At 62.3% G+C, this 12517-nt stretch overlaps 2 protein-coding genes across 3 annotated transcripts; both read left to right on the forward strand.

Annotated features, from left to right (window-relative positions):
• The first annotated feature begins 239 nt into the window (after window positions 1-239).
• CHRND (cholinergic receptor nicotinic delta subunit) lies at window positions 240-4116 on the forward strand. The gene is made up of 12 exons (XM_040567871.1): window positions 240-402; window positions 1108-1253; window positions 1379-1423; window positions 1632-1741; window positions 1862-2017; window positions 2166-2281; window positions 2402-2602; window positions 2892-3003; window positions 3119-3233; window positions 3362-3563; window positions 3671-3783; window positions 3869-4116. Exons 1-12 carry the CDS (start codon window positions 351-353, stop codon window positions 4049-4051), a joined length of 1551 nt encoding a protein of 516 aa, XP_040423805.1. The 5' UTR covers window positions 240-350; the 3' UTR covers window positions 4052-4116.
• Window positions 4117-4888: 772 nt separating this feature from the next.
• On the forward strand, window positions 4889-9423 carry CHRNG (cholinergic receptor nicotinic gamma subunit). 2 transcript variants are annotated; one of them, XM_040567870.1, is made up of 12 exons: window positions 4889-4989; window positions 5274-5413; window positions 5581-5625; window positions 5803-5912; window positions 6019-6174; window positions 6432-6529; window positions 7294-7497; window positions 7716-7830; window positions 8140-8254; window positions 8543-8747; window positions 8836-8969; window positions 9055-9335. In XM_040567870.1, the coding sequence occupies exons 1-12, from the start codon at window positions 4953-4955 to the stop codon at window positions 9220-9222; spliced, it is 1527 nt and encodes a 508-aa protein (XP_040423804.1). In that variant the 5' UTR covers window positions 4889-4952; the 3' UTR covers window positions 9223-9335. The 2 variants fall into 2 exon arrangements, with proteins under 2 accessions (XP_040423804.1, XP_040423803.1); XM_040567869.1 differs by having other exon boundaries at window positions 8836-9423.
• The last annotated feature ends 3094 nt before the right edge of the window (window positions 9424-12517 follow it).

Raw genomic sequence — 12517 nt, forward strand, 5'->3', positions numbered from 1 at the left:
AGGGGACATGCTCCCGGTGGGTGCCAACACCTCCAGCTTGTGGGGCAGCATGCCCGCTGCCCTCGAGCAGCATCCCTGGGGCAGCCGAGCAGTGGGGAAGGGTCCACTCCTCCCAGCGCCGGGGTGACGAGGTGGCACCGTGGGGTGGCGAGGCCAGCTGTGCCTGCCCGTCTCCCTTCTCCGAGCACAGGGGTGCCGGAAACAAGGGGGCCGCGGCGGGTATCCGGTGCCGGCAGCCTTCCCCCTCGGCACCTGGCACCGTCCATCCCGGTGGCCGGACATCCGCCAGGCCAGGCCAGGCGGGGAGGTGGCGAGGAGCTGGCACGGCGCGAAAGCACCGCGGGCACCGCATGGGGGACCTGCCGCTGTGGCTGGCCCTGCTTGGGGCGCTGGTGGTGTCGGGTAAGCGGGGCCATGGGTCTGGGGGGTGGGGGTGCAGGGGGTTCCTGGGCCCCCACGATGGGGTTGGGGCTGGGGGTGATGGTGGCAGGGTCCAAGCTGGGTATGTGTGTCCCCACGGCTGCGTTTTGGGCACCACCTGGCAGGGACCTGTCACTGAGCATCCCCTGTGCCTCCCTACCTGGAGCTGTGTCCTCACCATGTGTGTGTCCGTCTGTCTGTGTGCACTGTGTCACTGAGTCTGTGTCCCTGCATGTGTACAGATGTCTGTGTGTGTGTGTGCACGCTGCTGCTGCCTCTGTGTGTGTGTCTATGTGTCCCTGTGTGTGCACAGCAGCACTGCATCCTTGAACATGTCCCTACACATCCTGGTCCGTGTCCGTGTGTCCACGTGTGCATCCATCTACATGTGCCCAGTGCTGCTGCGTCTGCACCGGTACCTTGTACATGTGCTGGTCTGTGTCCAGGGGTCTGTATGTCCCTGTGTCCATGCGTCCCCATGTGTATACCATCCCTGCACATCCTGTGCCCACGCACCACACCTGGGTGCCCCCCTCTGTACCCCCTCCTGTCACCGATGTGCAGCGTCCTGGCCAGCTCCTGTCCCCTCCATCCTTGCCCTGCCCTGCCCTTGCTGGGCATCCCTGCTGGGGGGGGGCCCAGCAACCCCCAGCCCCCGCTGGCTCTGCCTGACCCCGCACCCTCCAGGCGGGCTCTGCGTTAACCAGGAGGAGCGGCTCATCCACCACCTCTTCAAGGAGAGGGGCTACAACAAGGATCTGCGCCCCGTCGTCTCCACCGACCAGGTCGTGGACGTCTACCTGGCCCTCACCCTCTCCAACCTCATCTCACTGGTGAGCCCCAGCAGGCAGCACCCGCCACCGTGCCGGGGGGCTGGCTGCACCCCAAAAAGGCTGGTTTGGGTTGGGGGGTCCTGGGGATAGTTGTGGCATCTCCGTGCCCCCCACTGTCGTTGCAGAAAGAGGTGGACGAGACGCTCACCACCAATGTGTGGCTCGAACAAGTGAGTAGGGACAGGAGGGGAAAGGGGACAGGGACCTGGCACTGCCAACCTCCTGCCTGGACCCCTCCGTCATCCCAGCAGTGTCCCCACGGAGTGCTATGGCCGCTGTCCCCATGCTGTCACCCTGGGTGTCACAACATCAGCGGTGCCCTGGGCCGTGGGGTGGCCTGGTGTGGTGAGGGGGTGACCCGGGGTTGTCCCCCACCAGGGCTGGACCGATTACCGCCTACAGTGGAACAAATCCGAGTTTGGGGACATCGAGGTGCTCCGCCTGCGGCCAGAAATGCTGTGGCTGCCTGAGATAGTCCTAGAGAACAAGTGAGTCGTGCCTCAATTTCCCCTCCCCAACCTCCCCGGGCAAGCAGCCTCGGCCAGAGCCGTCCCCGGTGCCCAGGGCTCTCCCTCACCCTGCTGCCACCTCTCTTTTCCCCCACGCAGTAACGACGGGCTCTTCGAGGTCGCCTACTACTGCAACGTGCTGGTCTACAACACCGGCTACGTCTACTGGCTGCCGCCCGCCATCTTCCGCAGCGCCTGCCCCATCAACGTCAACTTCTTCCCCTTTGACTGGCAGAACTGCTCCCTCAAGTTCAGGTGCCAGGGGCTGGAGGGTGGGCAAGGAGCTGGGTCCCCAACCCCGTGGTGCCCACTGCTGTTGGGGTGCAGCATGGGGGGGACTCAGGACCCCCCGGATGGAGGATGGAGCAGGTGGGTGCAGCCCCTCACCACCTGTCCCCCCCAGCTCGCTGGCGTACAACGCACAGGAGATCAGCATGCACCTGAAAGAGGAGAGCAACCCGGAGATGGACAAGTATTACCGGGTGGAGTGGATCATCATCGACCCCGAAGGCTTCACAGGTAGGGCTGGTGCTCTCTGCCGTGTCCCGTGGCAGCCGGGAACACCCCGTACAGGGCTCGGGGCACCCTGGTACCCAGGTCATGCTGGGGGTGCTGAGGACAGCCCACGTGTCCCAACAGAGAACGGTGAGTGGGAAATCATCCACCGCCCGGCCCGCAAGAACATCCACCCCAGCTACCCCCCCGAGAGCAGCGAGCACCAGGACATCACCTTCTACCTCATCATCAAGCGCAAGCCGCTCTTCTACGTCATCAACATCGTCACGCCCTGCGTCCTCATCGCCTTCATGGCCATCCTCGTCTTCTACCTGCCGGCTGACAGTGAGTGGCCCTGTGGCTCCTGCACCGGGGGCGTGGGAACACCCCATGTCCCATACCTGCCTTAGGCCATGGGGGCACCCCAATGCCCAGCATGGGGACATCCTGGCACCAGGACATCCCAGTGTAGGACCCTGCCATCCCAGCCAGGCACCCTTGAGCAGGGTGTAGGATAACCCAAGTGGGACCTTGTGCTACTCCTACAACAGAAAACCCCATATGGGGCCCTTTCTGGTGGGACACTGGGAGGGGAACCTGCGAACGGGTCACCCCGAGCTCACCTGTTCTCCAGGTGGTGAGAAGATGACCCTGGTGATCTCGGTGCTCCTGGCCCAGTCTGTTTTCCTCCTGCTCGTCTCCCAGCGCCTGCCTGAGACCTCCCACGCCATCCCCCTCATTGGCAAGTGAGTCCTGGGCACCGCTGGGCACAGCGAAGGCATCTCGGGGTCCCCAGGGTGGCCCTGCACGTCCCCCTCCCCTGTGGGGATGCCAGCCCCAGGTCTGTGCCCCTCACCCCAGGTACCTCCTTTTCATCATGCTGCTGGTGACGGCCGTGGTGGTGATCTGCGTCGTGGTCCTCAACTTCCATTTCCGCACCCCCAGCACCCACATCATGTCCGACTGGGTCAGAGAGGTGAGGGGCGCAGGGCATGGGGGGCGCAGGGGTGGCACCATGCATCACAGCCCCGGGGTGTCCCATCTGGGCCACGTGCGCCCAGCCTGGGGACAGAAAGTGGGGACACGGTGACTTCCCGTGCCCAGGTGTTCCTGGAGAGCCTGCCCCGCTTGCTGCACATGTCGCAGCCGGCGGGGAGCGCGGCGGGCGCCCCGTGTATCCGGCGCTGCAGCTCGGCCGGCTACATCGCCAAGGCGGAGGAGTACTACAGCGTCAAGTCCCGCAGCGAGCTCATGTTCGAGAAGCAGTCGGAGCGGCACGGGCTCACCAGCCGCGTCACCCCTGCTCGTGAGCCTCAGCCCCTCTCTGTGGGGACAGGGGGGGACATGGGAAGGGTGGCTGTCCCCTCTGGGGCAGCCCACTGGAGCCCAGCTCAGGGTTCTCCTGCCCCCCAGGCTTGGCACCAGCGGGCACGAGCGAGGAGCAGCTCTACGAGCACCTGAAACCCGCCGTTGACGGTGCCAACTTCATCGTCAAGCACATGCGGGAGAAAAACAGCTACAACGAGGTGGGGGCCACGGGCACGGCAGGGTGGAGGGGGGCTCCCCATGCCCACCGTGCCCCCGCTGCCCTGCTCCTGGCTCCCTCCCCAGGAGAAGGACAACTGGAACCGTGTGGCCCGGACCCTGGACCGGCTCTGCCTGTTCCTCATCACCCCGATGCTGGTGGTGGGCACGCTCTGGATCTTCCTCATGGGCATCTATAACCATCCGCCGCCGCTGCCCTTCTCTGGAGACCCCTACGACTACCGGGAGGAGAACAAGCGCTACATATAGGGTGGCCAGGAGGAGGGGTCCTCTCTGCTCACTCCGCTGTGGCTCGGGGAAATAAAGCTGGGTGCTTCTCGCCATGGGGTGCAGCTCTCGGTGTCCCACCCTAAGTGCCGAGCACATGGGGGTGTGATGGGAGGGGGCGATGCCCACCCAGGGGATGGGTGCTGCTGGGTGTTCTGGTGCTGGGCTATGGCTACAGGGGGCCAAGACCCCCAGCCAGACCCCCAAAGGTCTCCCCCATCCTGCAGCGCGTGGCTGGGGCCCAGGGGGTGTCCTCTTCCCCAGCTCAGCAGCGTCAGGCCAGGGCTCTGGTTTCAGGGGGCACAGCTGACGTCCCCCCCGCCGGTGGTGGCCTGGGACAGCTGCCACATCCTCTCCGCCGAGCCAGGAATGTGCTGCTCCCCCCGACATGGGGCCAGGCAGGATTCAGGCCCTTGAGGTGGGCACTGCTCCCCAGGCTGAGCTGAGGGGACCTGCCTGCCCTGGGGGCCACCAGTCACTGCTGGCAGGACACAGGGCACCGCTGGAGGTGTTTACAGGGGGACACCCCCTTTCCATAACCCATGGCTGTGTAGGTTTCCACTATGGGGCAATACATCCCTCTTTGGGGGACATGGGGGAACTGAGCCCAGAGCTCATTTTGCCCCAACCCCACTTCCACACCCCACCAACGGCACAAAATGCCACGGGAGCTGCCCAGCACACCGCCATCACTCTGCTGGTGGTGGAGGGGGGGGACAGGATGAGACACGGGCTGCCTCCCACCCCTCCCTGTCCCGCATTGCTGCTGGGAGCAGCTGACGGGGACGGGGACAGCTGTCCCATCCCGCCGGGCGCCAGGCCCAGAAAGTCGGCGTGCAGGCGGCCGAGCGGAGCCCCAGCCCCTGCGCCCCACGGCTCCACCATGCGCGGCCTCCTCCTCGCCCTCTGCACCCTGGCAGGTAAGGGGTGCCCACCCTGGGGTGGTGGGGGGAGTGCTGGGGGGGAGCCCGGTCCCGCCTTCCACCGTCTTTGTCCTTGGAGGCTTGTCACCCATGGGTGCACAGCTCCATGCACTCTCCCCCTGGGGTGTCCCCATGCCCTGTTTGCTGGGTACCTTCAGCAGTGTGTGCACCCCCTCTCCATGCACAACCCCCCCCAGCCATACCAGCAGCCCCCAGGGGCAGCACCAGCCCCCCAATCCCCACGCTGGGGTGCCCCCATGGCACTGCATGCCCACCCCCAGGCGTGAGCTGCAGGAACCAGGAGGAGAAGCTGCTCCAGGACCTGATGACCAACTACAACCGGCACCTGCGCCCGGCCCTGCGCGGGGACCAAGTCATCGATGTCACCCTCAAGCTCACCCTCACCAACCTCATCTCCCTGGTGAGACCCCCCCCCAGCCCCCAGCACTGGGTGGGAGCATGGACCTGGGGTGCTGGGGTGATGCTGCAGGGGCCCAGGTGGTCCTGGTGGGATGGGATCTGTCCCCATGCAGGGGGGCAGAGGTGGGCAGGGAGCTAAAGCCACCTTCTCTCTTCCTTGCTTGCCAGAATGAACGGGAGGAGACCCTCACCACCAACGTCTGGATCGAGATGGTGAGACCTCAGACAGGACCCTCCCCAGTTACCTTTGCACCTCGTGGTGGGCTGGCACCGTAACCCACACCCCCTTTTGTGGGTGCTCCCTGCTGTGCCCGTTTTGGGGACAACATGGGACAGGCAGCCCCAGGGAGTGCTGTGACCCCCCCCCCCCTCTTTGCTCCCCCTGCCCAGCAATGGTCCGATTACCGCCTGCGGTGGGACCCCGAGAACTACGACAACATCCAGCTGCTGCGGGTGCCCTCCACCATGGTCTGGCTGCCCGACATCGTCCTGGAGAACAAGTGAGGCCGTTCCGGGGTGCAGCTGGGTCACCTCCCCACACGCAGGGTGACAGCCGCCCCATGAGCACCGCGTGAGGCTGAGCCCACCCTTTCCCCCCCCCCCCAGCATTGACGGGACGTTCGAGATCACGCTCTACACCAACGTGCTGGTGTCCCCCGATGGCAGCATCTACTGGCTGCCCCCCGCCATCTACCGCAGCTCCTGCGCCATCCACGTCACCTACTTCCCCTTCGACTGGCAGAACTGCACCATGGTCTTCCAGTAAGCACCCTGCGGGGGGGTGGGGGGCCCCAAGGGGACAGGTCCCCCGTTGTCCCCAAGGCAGGTGTCTCGCGATGAGCCCCAGAGCGGGTGAGTGCCACCAAGCTGTCCCCTGCCACCCTGTGACCACCAGGAGGTGAGGGGCTCCTGAGCCAAGCCAAGTGGCCAAAAAAGCAGGAGGTGGCCAGCGGGACCTGGTGGCACTTTGTCACCCCCTTCCCCGGCTGGCCTGCTGCATGCCACCTGTCCCTCCCCAGATCCCAGACCTACAGCGCCAACGAAATCAACCTGCTGCTGACGGTGGAGGAAGGCCAGACCGTGGAGTGGATCTCCATCGACCCCGAGGCCTTCACAGGTAGCCCCACGCCCCCCCCAAAACACGAGCAGCCCACCCTGGGGGCACCCAGCAGCCTGCTGCAATGCTGCTGGCTGCCAAATTCAGGGCAGTGGGGAGGGGGGGAGAGGCTATTAGCAGCCCTTGCCATTACATGGGTACTTAAGTTATTAGTGGAAGCGGGAGCGGGGGAGAGATTTGTTTTTCCAACCCCCCCCGGCTCGCGGCTCTCACCGCCTGGCAGTCCCTCCCGGAGAGCGCTGCTCCCAGCAGCTTGATTGATGTTGGGAACGTAGCTGTCACGGCCAAACGATGACGTTTTCCATCACATTTTAATTGCATAGTGAAGGAACAAAATGCTTTTCGGGCGGAGAGATTTATTTTTTCATTACCGGCCCGAGCTGCGATCTTGATTGGGAAAAATCTATCGCTCCCACAGACGGCGGGGGAAAACAACGCGCCTCAATAAAGCGTCACGCTCGGCTTCCCCCACGGCTCCCCGGTGGTAGGGCACTGGGGGGGACTCCCAGCCCCACACGTAACTCATCCTGGGAGCCCCTGTCCCCAAGGGACCCCTGGTACCCCATCGGTTCCCCCTCCTGTAGCGTTCAGGGGTATTTTGGAATACCTCTCGGTGCTCATTGCCATCCTCTGCCTCCTCATTGTGGCCCTAGCACCTCTCCCCACGTTGTGCCCAGCCCTCCTCTTCCTCCCACCCACGCTGGGTGCTGGCAGTGTCCCCAGCGGGACACGAGGACTCACGTGGTGACATCCCTGCATGGCAGAGAACGGCGAGTGGGCCATCAAGCACCGCCCCGCGCGGAAAATCGTCAATTCGGGGCACTTCACCCCGGACGACACCCAGTACCAGCAGGTGGTCTTCTACCTCATCATCCAGCGCAAGCCCCTCTTCTACATCATCAACATCATCGTGCCCTGCGTCCTCATCTCCTCCATGGCCGTGCTTGTCTACTTTCTGCCCGCCAAAGGTACGCTGGTGCTGTGCTGGTGGTGGGCACCGGGACGTTCATCCCCAGCTGCTCCACTTCTGATATATTTGGGGTTTGGGATGAATTTTTGGGTACCCCTGGGTTAAGCTGCCATGCAGGACTTGGTTGGTTCATTGTTGGGCAGGCCCTTTGCCAAAGCAGCACCGTGCCCACACTGCTGCCCCCTGCCAAGCCTCCCTTTTGCCCCTCCTCGGCAGCGGGCGGGCAGAAATGCACCGTCTCCATCAACGTGCTCCTGGCCCAGACCGTCTTCCTCTTCCTCATCGCCCAGAAGGTGCCTGAGACCTCCCAGGCGGTGCCGCTCATCGGGAAGTAAGTGACACAAGGGGATGGGGTCACTCTGTGCCAGCGGGGGTGTCCGGGTGCCAGTGCCCGTGGACAGGACCCAGGCACGGAAATCTTCCCTATCCGCTCATATCCTGGGCAAATTGCCACAGCAGGAAGGGGAGAGGGAGCCAAGGCTCACAGGCAGGACGTTCCAACCCTCCACGTGCAGAGTGACACAGGGCTACCGCGTGCCCACGTCCCACTGCTGGTCCCCAGTTTCCACCCAAATTCCCACTACCGTAGCTTGTAGCCCAGCAGCTGCATGGCAGCTGAGACCCGGTGTCCCCTTGCCAGGTACCTGACCTTCCTCATGGTGGTGACGGTGGTGATCGTGGTGAATGCCGTCATCGTCCTCAACGTCTCGCTGAGAACGCCCAACACTCACTCCATGTCCCAGAGGGTGCGCCAGGTACCTGCCTCCGGCCCCCTGCCCCTTACACGTGGGGATTAGGGGTGGGTGTCTGTGGTCTGCCCTACTCTGTAGGCATGCCTTAACCCAAGGCAGGGACCCCCAGATGTCCCCAAGGCACCACGCTGCGCCACTGCCCCCCTCTAAGCCACTACTGAGCTCTGGGGAGCAGCTGGTGCCCGGTGGCACAGGGGCGCTCTGGGGACAATATACTGGGACCCAACTGTACCCACTGGGTGCCCTGGGTGGTGTCGGGGGACCAGGACCCTGGGGTGACTCTGTGCCCAGGTGTGTCTGCACCTCCTGCCCCGCTACCTGGGCATGCACATGCCGGAGGAGGCGCCGGGGCCACCACGAGCCTCCCGGCGACGCAGCTCCCTGGGGCTGATGGTGAAAGCCGACGAGTACATGCTCTGGAAAGCCCGCACCGAGCTGCTCTTCGAGAAGCAGAAGGAGAGGGATGGGCTGATGAAAACCGTGCTGGAGAAGATCGGTGAGTGCCCCAGGTGGGCTGGCGTTTCCCTTGGGTGATGTACCAGCCTGCCAGGCGCTCACCGGTGCCTCGGGCCGTGTGCCTGCAGGCCGTGGGCTGGATAGCGGCTACGCTCAGGACTTCTGCCAGAGCCTGGAGGAGGCAGGCCCCGAGATCCGTGCTTGTGTTGATGCCTGCAACCACATCGCCAACGCCACGCGGGAGCAGAACGACTTCAACAGCGTGAGTCGGGGTCGGGGCAGCACAGGGAGGGGGGGCGGGGGTGGCGAGGACAAGCTCTCAGCACCCCCTCGATGCGCGCCAACAGGAGAACGAGGAGTGGATCCTGGTGGGGCGGGTGATCGACCGCGTCTGCTTCTTCATCATGGCCTCCCTCTTTGTGTGCGGCACCGTCGGCATCTTCCTCATGGCTCACTTCAACCAGGCGCCCGCCCTGCCCTTCCCCGGGGACCCCAAGCTGTACCTGCCCCAGTGACACCCAACAGCCCCCTGACACTGGCTCCATGGATGATGCCAGGGGCTGGATGTCCCCAAATCTACGTGCCCGGCTGTGGCTGCAGCAGCTCCTGGAGCCAAGCACAGCGCTGGAGGGGGACCGGGGTGGCAGGGCTCTGTCACCCCCATGCTGTGGGGGTGATGGGGAGCACACTGTGGCCATGGTTGTGCTGAACGTGGAAATAAAACTCATGGCAGTCTTGTGGGCTCCTGTGGCTTCTTTGTGCCCACCGCTGGGGTTACCGCTGTGGGACAACCCCCTCCGAGGGCTGGCATCCAGCTGGGGACAGACACAGCACCGCCTGCCACCTCTGCATGCTGGCCACAGACCTCTAAGCCACACAGCCCTGTCCCAGCGCCCCGTGAAGGTGCTGAGCAGAGTGACAAGGGGGAAACAGAGCCAAGCTGTCCGAGCAGTCGTGGTTGTGCAGAGGGGGACGCGGAGGGTGAGGGAGCCCTGTGGAAGAGCGTCTGAGGGCTGGTGGGGATCCCAGCTCTGTGCCCCCCCTTGCTGCTTACCTCGTGGCTGCCAGCTGCCTGCGTCTGCTCCTCTGTGCTCCAGCTCGTGCTGCCCGCAGCCAGCTCCGGGATGTGCCGTGCCTCCACCAGCCTGGCACCAGCTGCCTCTGTTGCTGCTGGAGATGAGCTGGATACTGCCAGCAACCAGCTGGTGGCACTGCCAGAGGTGAGGGCATGGACAGAGGGCAGAAGCGAATGCCCAGCAGCTGAGACATGACTCTTTTGGGTGCTCACAGCCTGGTCACAGCCAGGAGCCATCCGTCCAGCTGTGCCAGCCTGCCCCGTGCTCTCTGCAAGGTGGCTTTCCCTGCCCCGTCCCCAGAGGTGCATAACGCACGGAAACCAGGTGGACCCAGAGCTCCAGGCTGGCACCAAGCAGCAGAAATGACACCCACCGACCTGGGCATGGGCACAGCCCCCTGGCTGTGATCTGGGTGAGGTGACCAGGTCCTGGGGCATGAAACTCCTCCAGGCCTTGGCCATCTCACTGGTAAATGGCAGCCCTATACCTCTGTCCCCCCACAGCCACACACAGTGATGTCCTGTCCCCAGTCCCACGGTAGCTGAAGGGACAGAGTGCCCTGGCCTAGCATCCCCAGCCAAGCGAGCTTCCCCACCATCATCCCCTGAACCGGACAACCCCAGCCCAGCCGTCAGCTCCTGCTTGACCAGCTGTAGGCAGACAGCCAGGGTTCACAAGCCTGCCACAGCTCAGCACCCCCTGGGGAAAGCAAAGCCCCGGGGATGGGCTCTGTAGCTTGATGGGGTTCAAAGTGCTGCTGGTTTCCTCAAAGGAAGCTACACAGGGGTCTGAACAAGTTTAAGGGCGGACAAAGCCTTCGGGATGAAGAGAGCAGGGAAGGTCAAGACTCACCGCAGATTTGAGGCTCCTACTCAGGCTTGCTATCAGAAGAGGATCTGAAACCTTCTAAGTGTGACAGAGGCTACTTCCCCTCCCAGACAACCCCCTGGCTATCTTTTCACCACTCTTACTGGCAGGACACAATAGATCACAACCCAAAAGCACTGCTCAGGAACCAGTCTGGCTCCATCCCTCCCCAAGCCAGTGGAAGCACCAAATCCAGTGCTTCACATCGATCAAAGAACACCAGTTTTCTTCTGCCCTCAAGAAGCCTCATAGCATTCAAGAGGGCAAACTCCAGGTCCCAGCCAGCTCGCTCCCTGAGCAAGAGGAACTGGTGTCGAGTTCCACCAAAGCTCAACCACAGCGACAGTGGGAGGCACAGCCTCAGGGGAAGGGCTCTTCGGCATCTCTCTCACAACGAGTATTTAAGGGCGAGCACAGCAGGACTGCAGCATTTTCAGATTTAATAGCAAGCCTGCGCCCATCAGCACCAGCTTAGACGCAGGGCATGAGAAGCAAGAAGTGGGCGAGTACATGAAATAGCAGAGGTGGACGCGACGCGCAGCTGGGCACAACAACAGGACTAAAACCCTAAGTGATGTCATCTGCAAGAAGCTAAATGCGCTGTGGATAAAAGGAGCCTGCAGCTAGTATTTCAGCCTTGCCTTGCTAGGCTATTTTTGCTTAGATTGCCAAAATGTAATTACAACTAAATCCCCCTAACAAATACCAGAGAGCAGCAGGGGAGAGTTGTATTTAAAAGGAATTTTAAGTAGCAGCCGTAGTAGTACCTGATCACAGCAGGGAAAACAAACTGCGCCTGGGAAAGAGCATTTGGTTGAAAGCCGGTGGCAAACAAGTGGCAGGAACAGGAATAGGACCATGGGGTCTCGAGAAACACTAAGAGTGATGCTACAGCCAGGGAAACTGCCTTGCCCTCCTGTCCAGCCAGATGCCAGCAGGCACAAGCTGTGTGGCCATGGGGAGCAGGCAGTCATCAGTCACTGTGCTACTGCCTCGGACCGAAACCCTCAATGTGGAAAAACAAAGCCCCTCAGAAGAATACTTTAGGCTGTCTTCTCTGCCAGTCCTGGCTGCTTTCAGTCTAGACTTCAATAACAACACAAGGAATTTGCAATTGGAGTCATAAGGCTGAAGGTCTCCTGATCCCCAAGGCTGATATTTCTCCTCAGGGGCTACTGGTTCTGTAGTCACTACCAAACTGGCCCCGGCAGCCCCTTCTCCCTGGGGCTGAGGAGTGCCCGGGGCAGGAGGTGTGCCCCAGCTCTGGCCAGAGCCTCCCCCTCAGGCCCGATGCAAAGGCTCTATTCAAAATGAAAGGCAATTGTGCTATTCCCCAAGGAAGAGGGGAAAGGCTAAAGCTGTTAATGAGTACAATTAGTGTTGTACTCAAGCAGAATCAGAGGAAATAATTAGCTCCTATTGTTTCTGTGGCATCTCAACCGCAGCCTTGCTGTCTTTCCAAGCAACAACCTACCAGTCCAGCCTCACCCCAGAGGACAGAAGACAAGGGGTCACCATCAGTCCCTCTTCTGGTCACAGCTTCCACACAGCAGCCCAAGCCATCACCCTCTTTTGCTACAGCCACTGGGGTCCAATTTCCCAGATGGCTGGAGAGTTGCAGACCTCAGCCACCCACAGAAGCACGCACAGCCCTGCACTCAGCTTTTCCTGATGGTTCTCCACTGAGACAGTTGGAATAAAGCAATTAAACGACACCAGACACCTCTTTGTCCTAGTTTAAGGGCAGCTTGTAGCCCTCTCCCCAGCAAGGAAGGCTGGGTGCAAGCCACTGCTGAACAGGGAGTATGAAGAAGAGGCAAAGACAGAGTAACCTATTTTTTTTTTTTAACAGTTATATCTGTAGCTT

This window comes from Cygnus olor, chromosome 9, assembly GCF_009769625.2.
Source record: "Cygnus olor isolate bCygOlo1 chromosome 9, bCygOlo1.pri.v2, whole genome shotgun sequence".
Lineage (NCBI taxonomy): Eukaryota > Metazoa > Chordata > Aves > Anseriformes > Anatidae > Cygnus > Cygnus olor.

Excerpts from the sequence above, each read along its gene's own strand:
- CHRND (XM_040567871.1), top strand. The coding sequence starts at position 351 with ATGGGGGACCTGCCGCTGTGGCTGGCCCTGCTTGGGGCGCTGGTGGTG. Across the intron at positions 1,424-1,631 it reads CCAATGTGTGGCTCGAACAA|GGCTGGACCGATTACCGCCT; the intron begins GTGAGTAGGGAC and ends GTCCCCCACCAG. Across the intron at positions 2,282-2,401 it reads CGACCCCGAAGGCTTCACAG|AGAACGGTGAGTGGGAAATC; the intron begins GTAGGGCTGGTG and ends GTGTCCCAACAG.
- CHRNG (XM_040567869.1), top strand. The coding sequence starts at position 4,953 with ATGCGCGGCCTCCTCCTCGCCCTCTGCACCCTGGCAG. Across the intron at positions 4,990-5,273 it reads CGCCCTCTGCACCCTGGCAG|GCGTGAGCTGCAGGAACCAG; the intron begins GTAAGGGGTGCC and ends GCCCACCCCCAG. Across the intron at positions 5,913-6,018 it reads GACATCGTCCTGGAGAACAA|CATTGACGGGACGTTCGAGA; the intron begins GTGAGGCCGTTC and ends CCCCCCCCCCAG.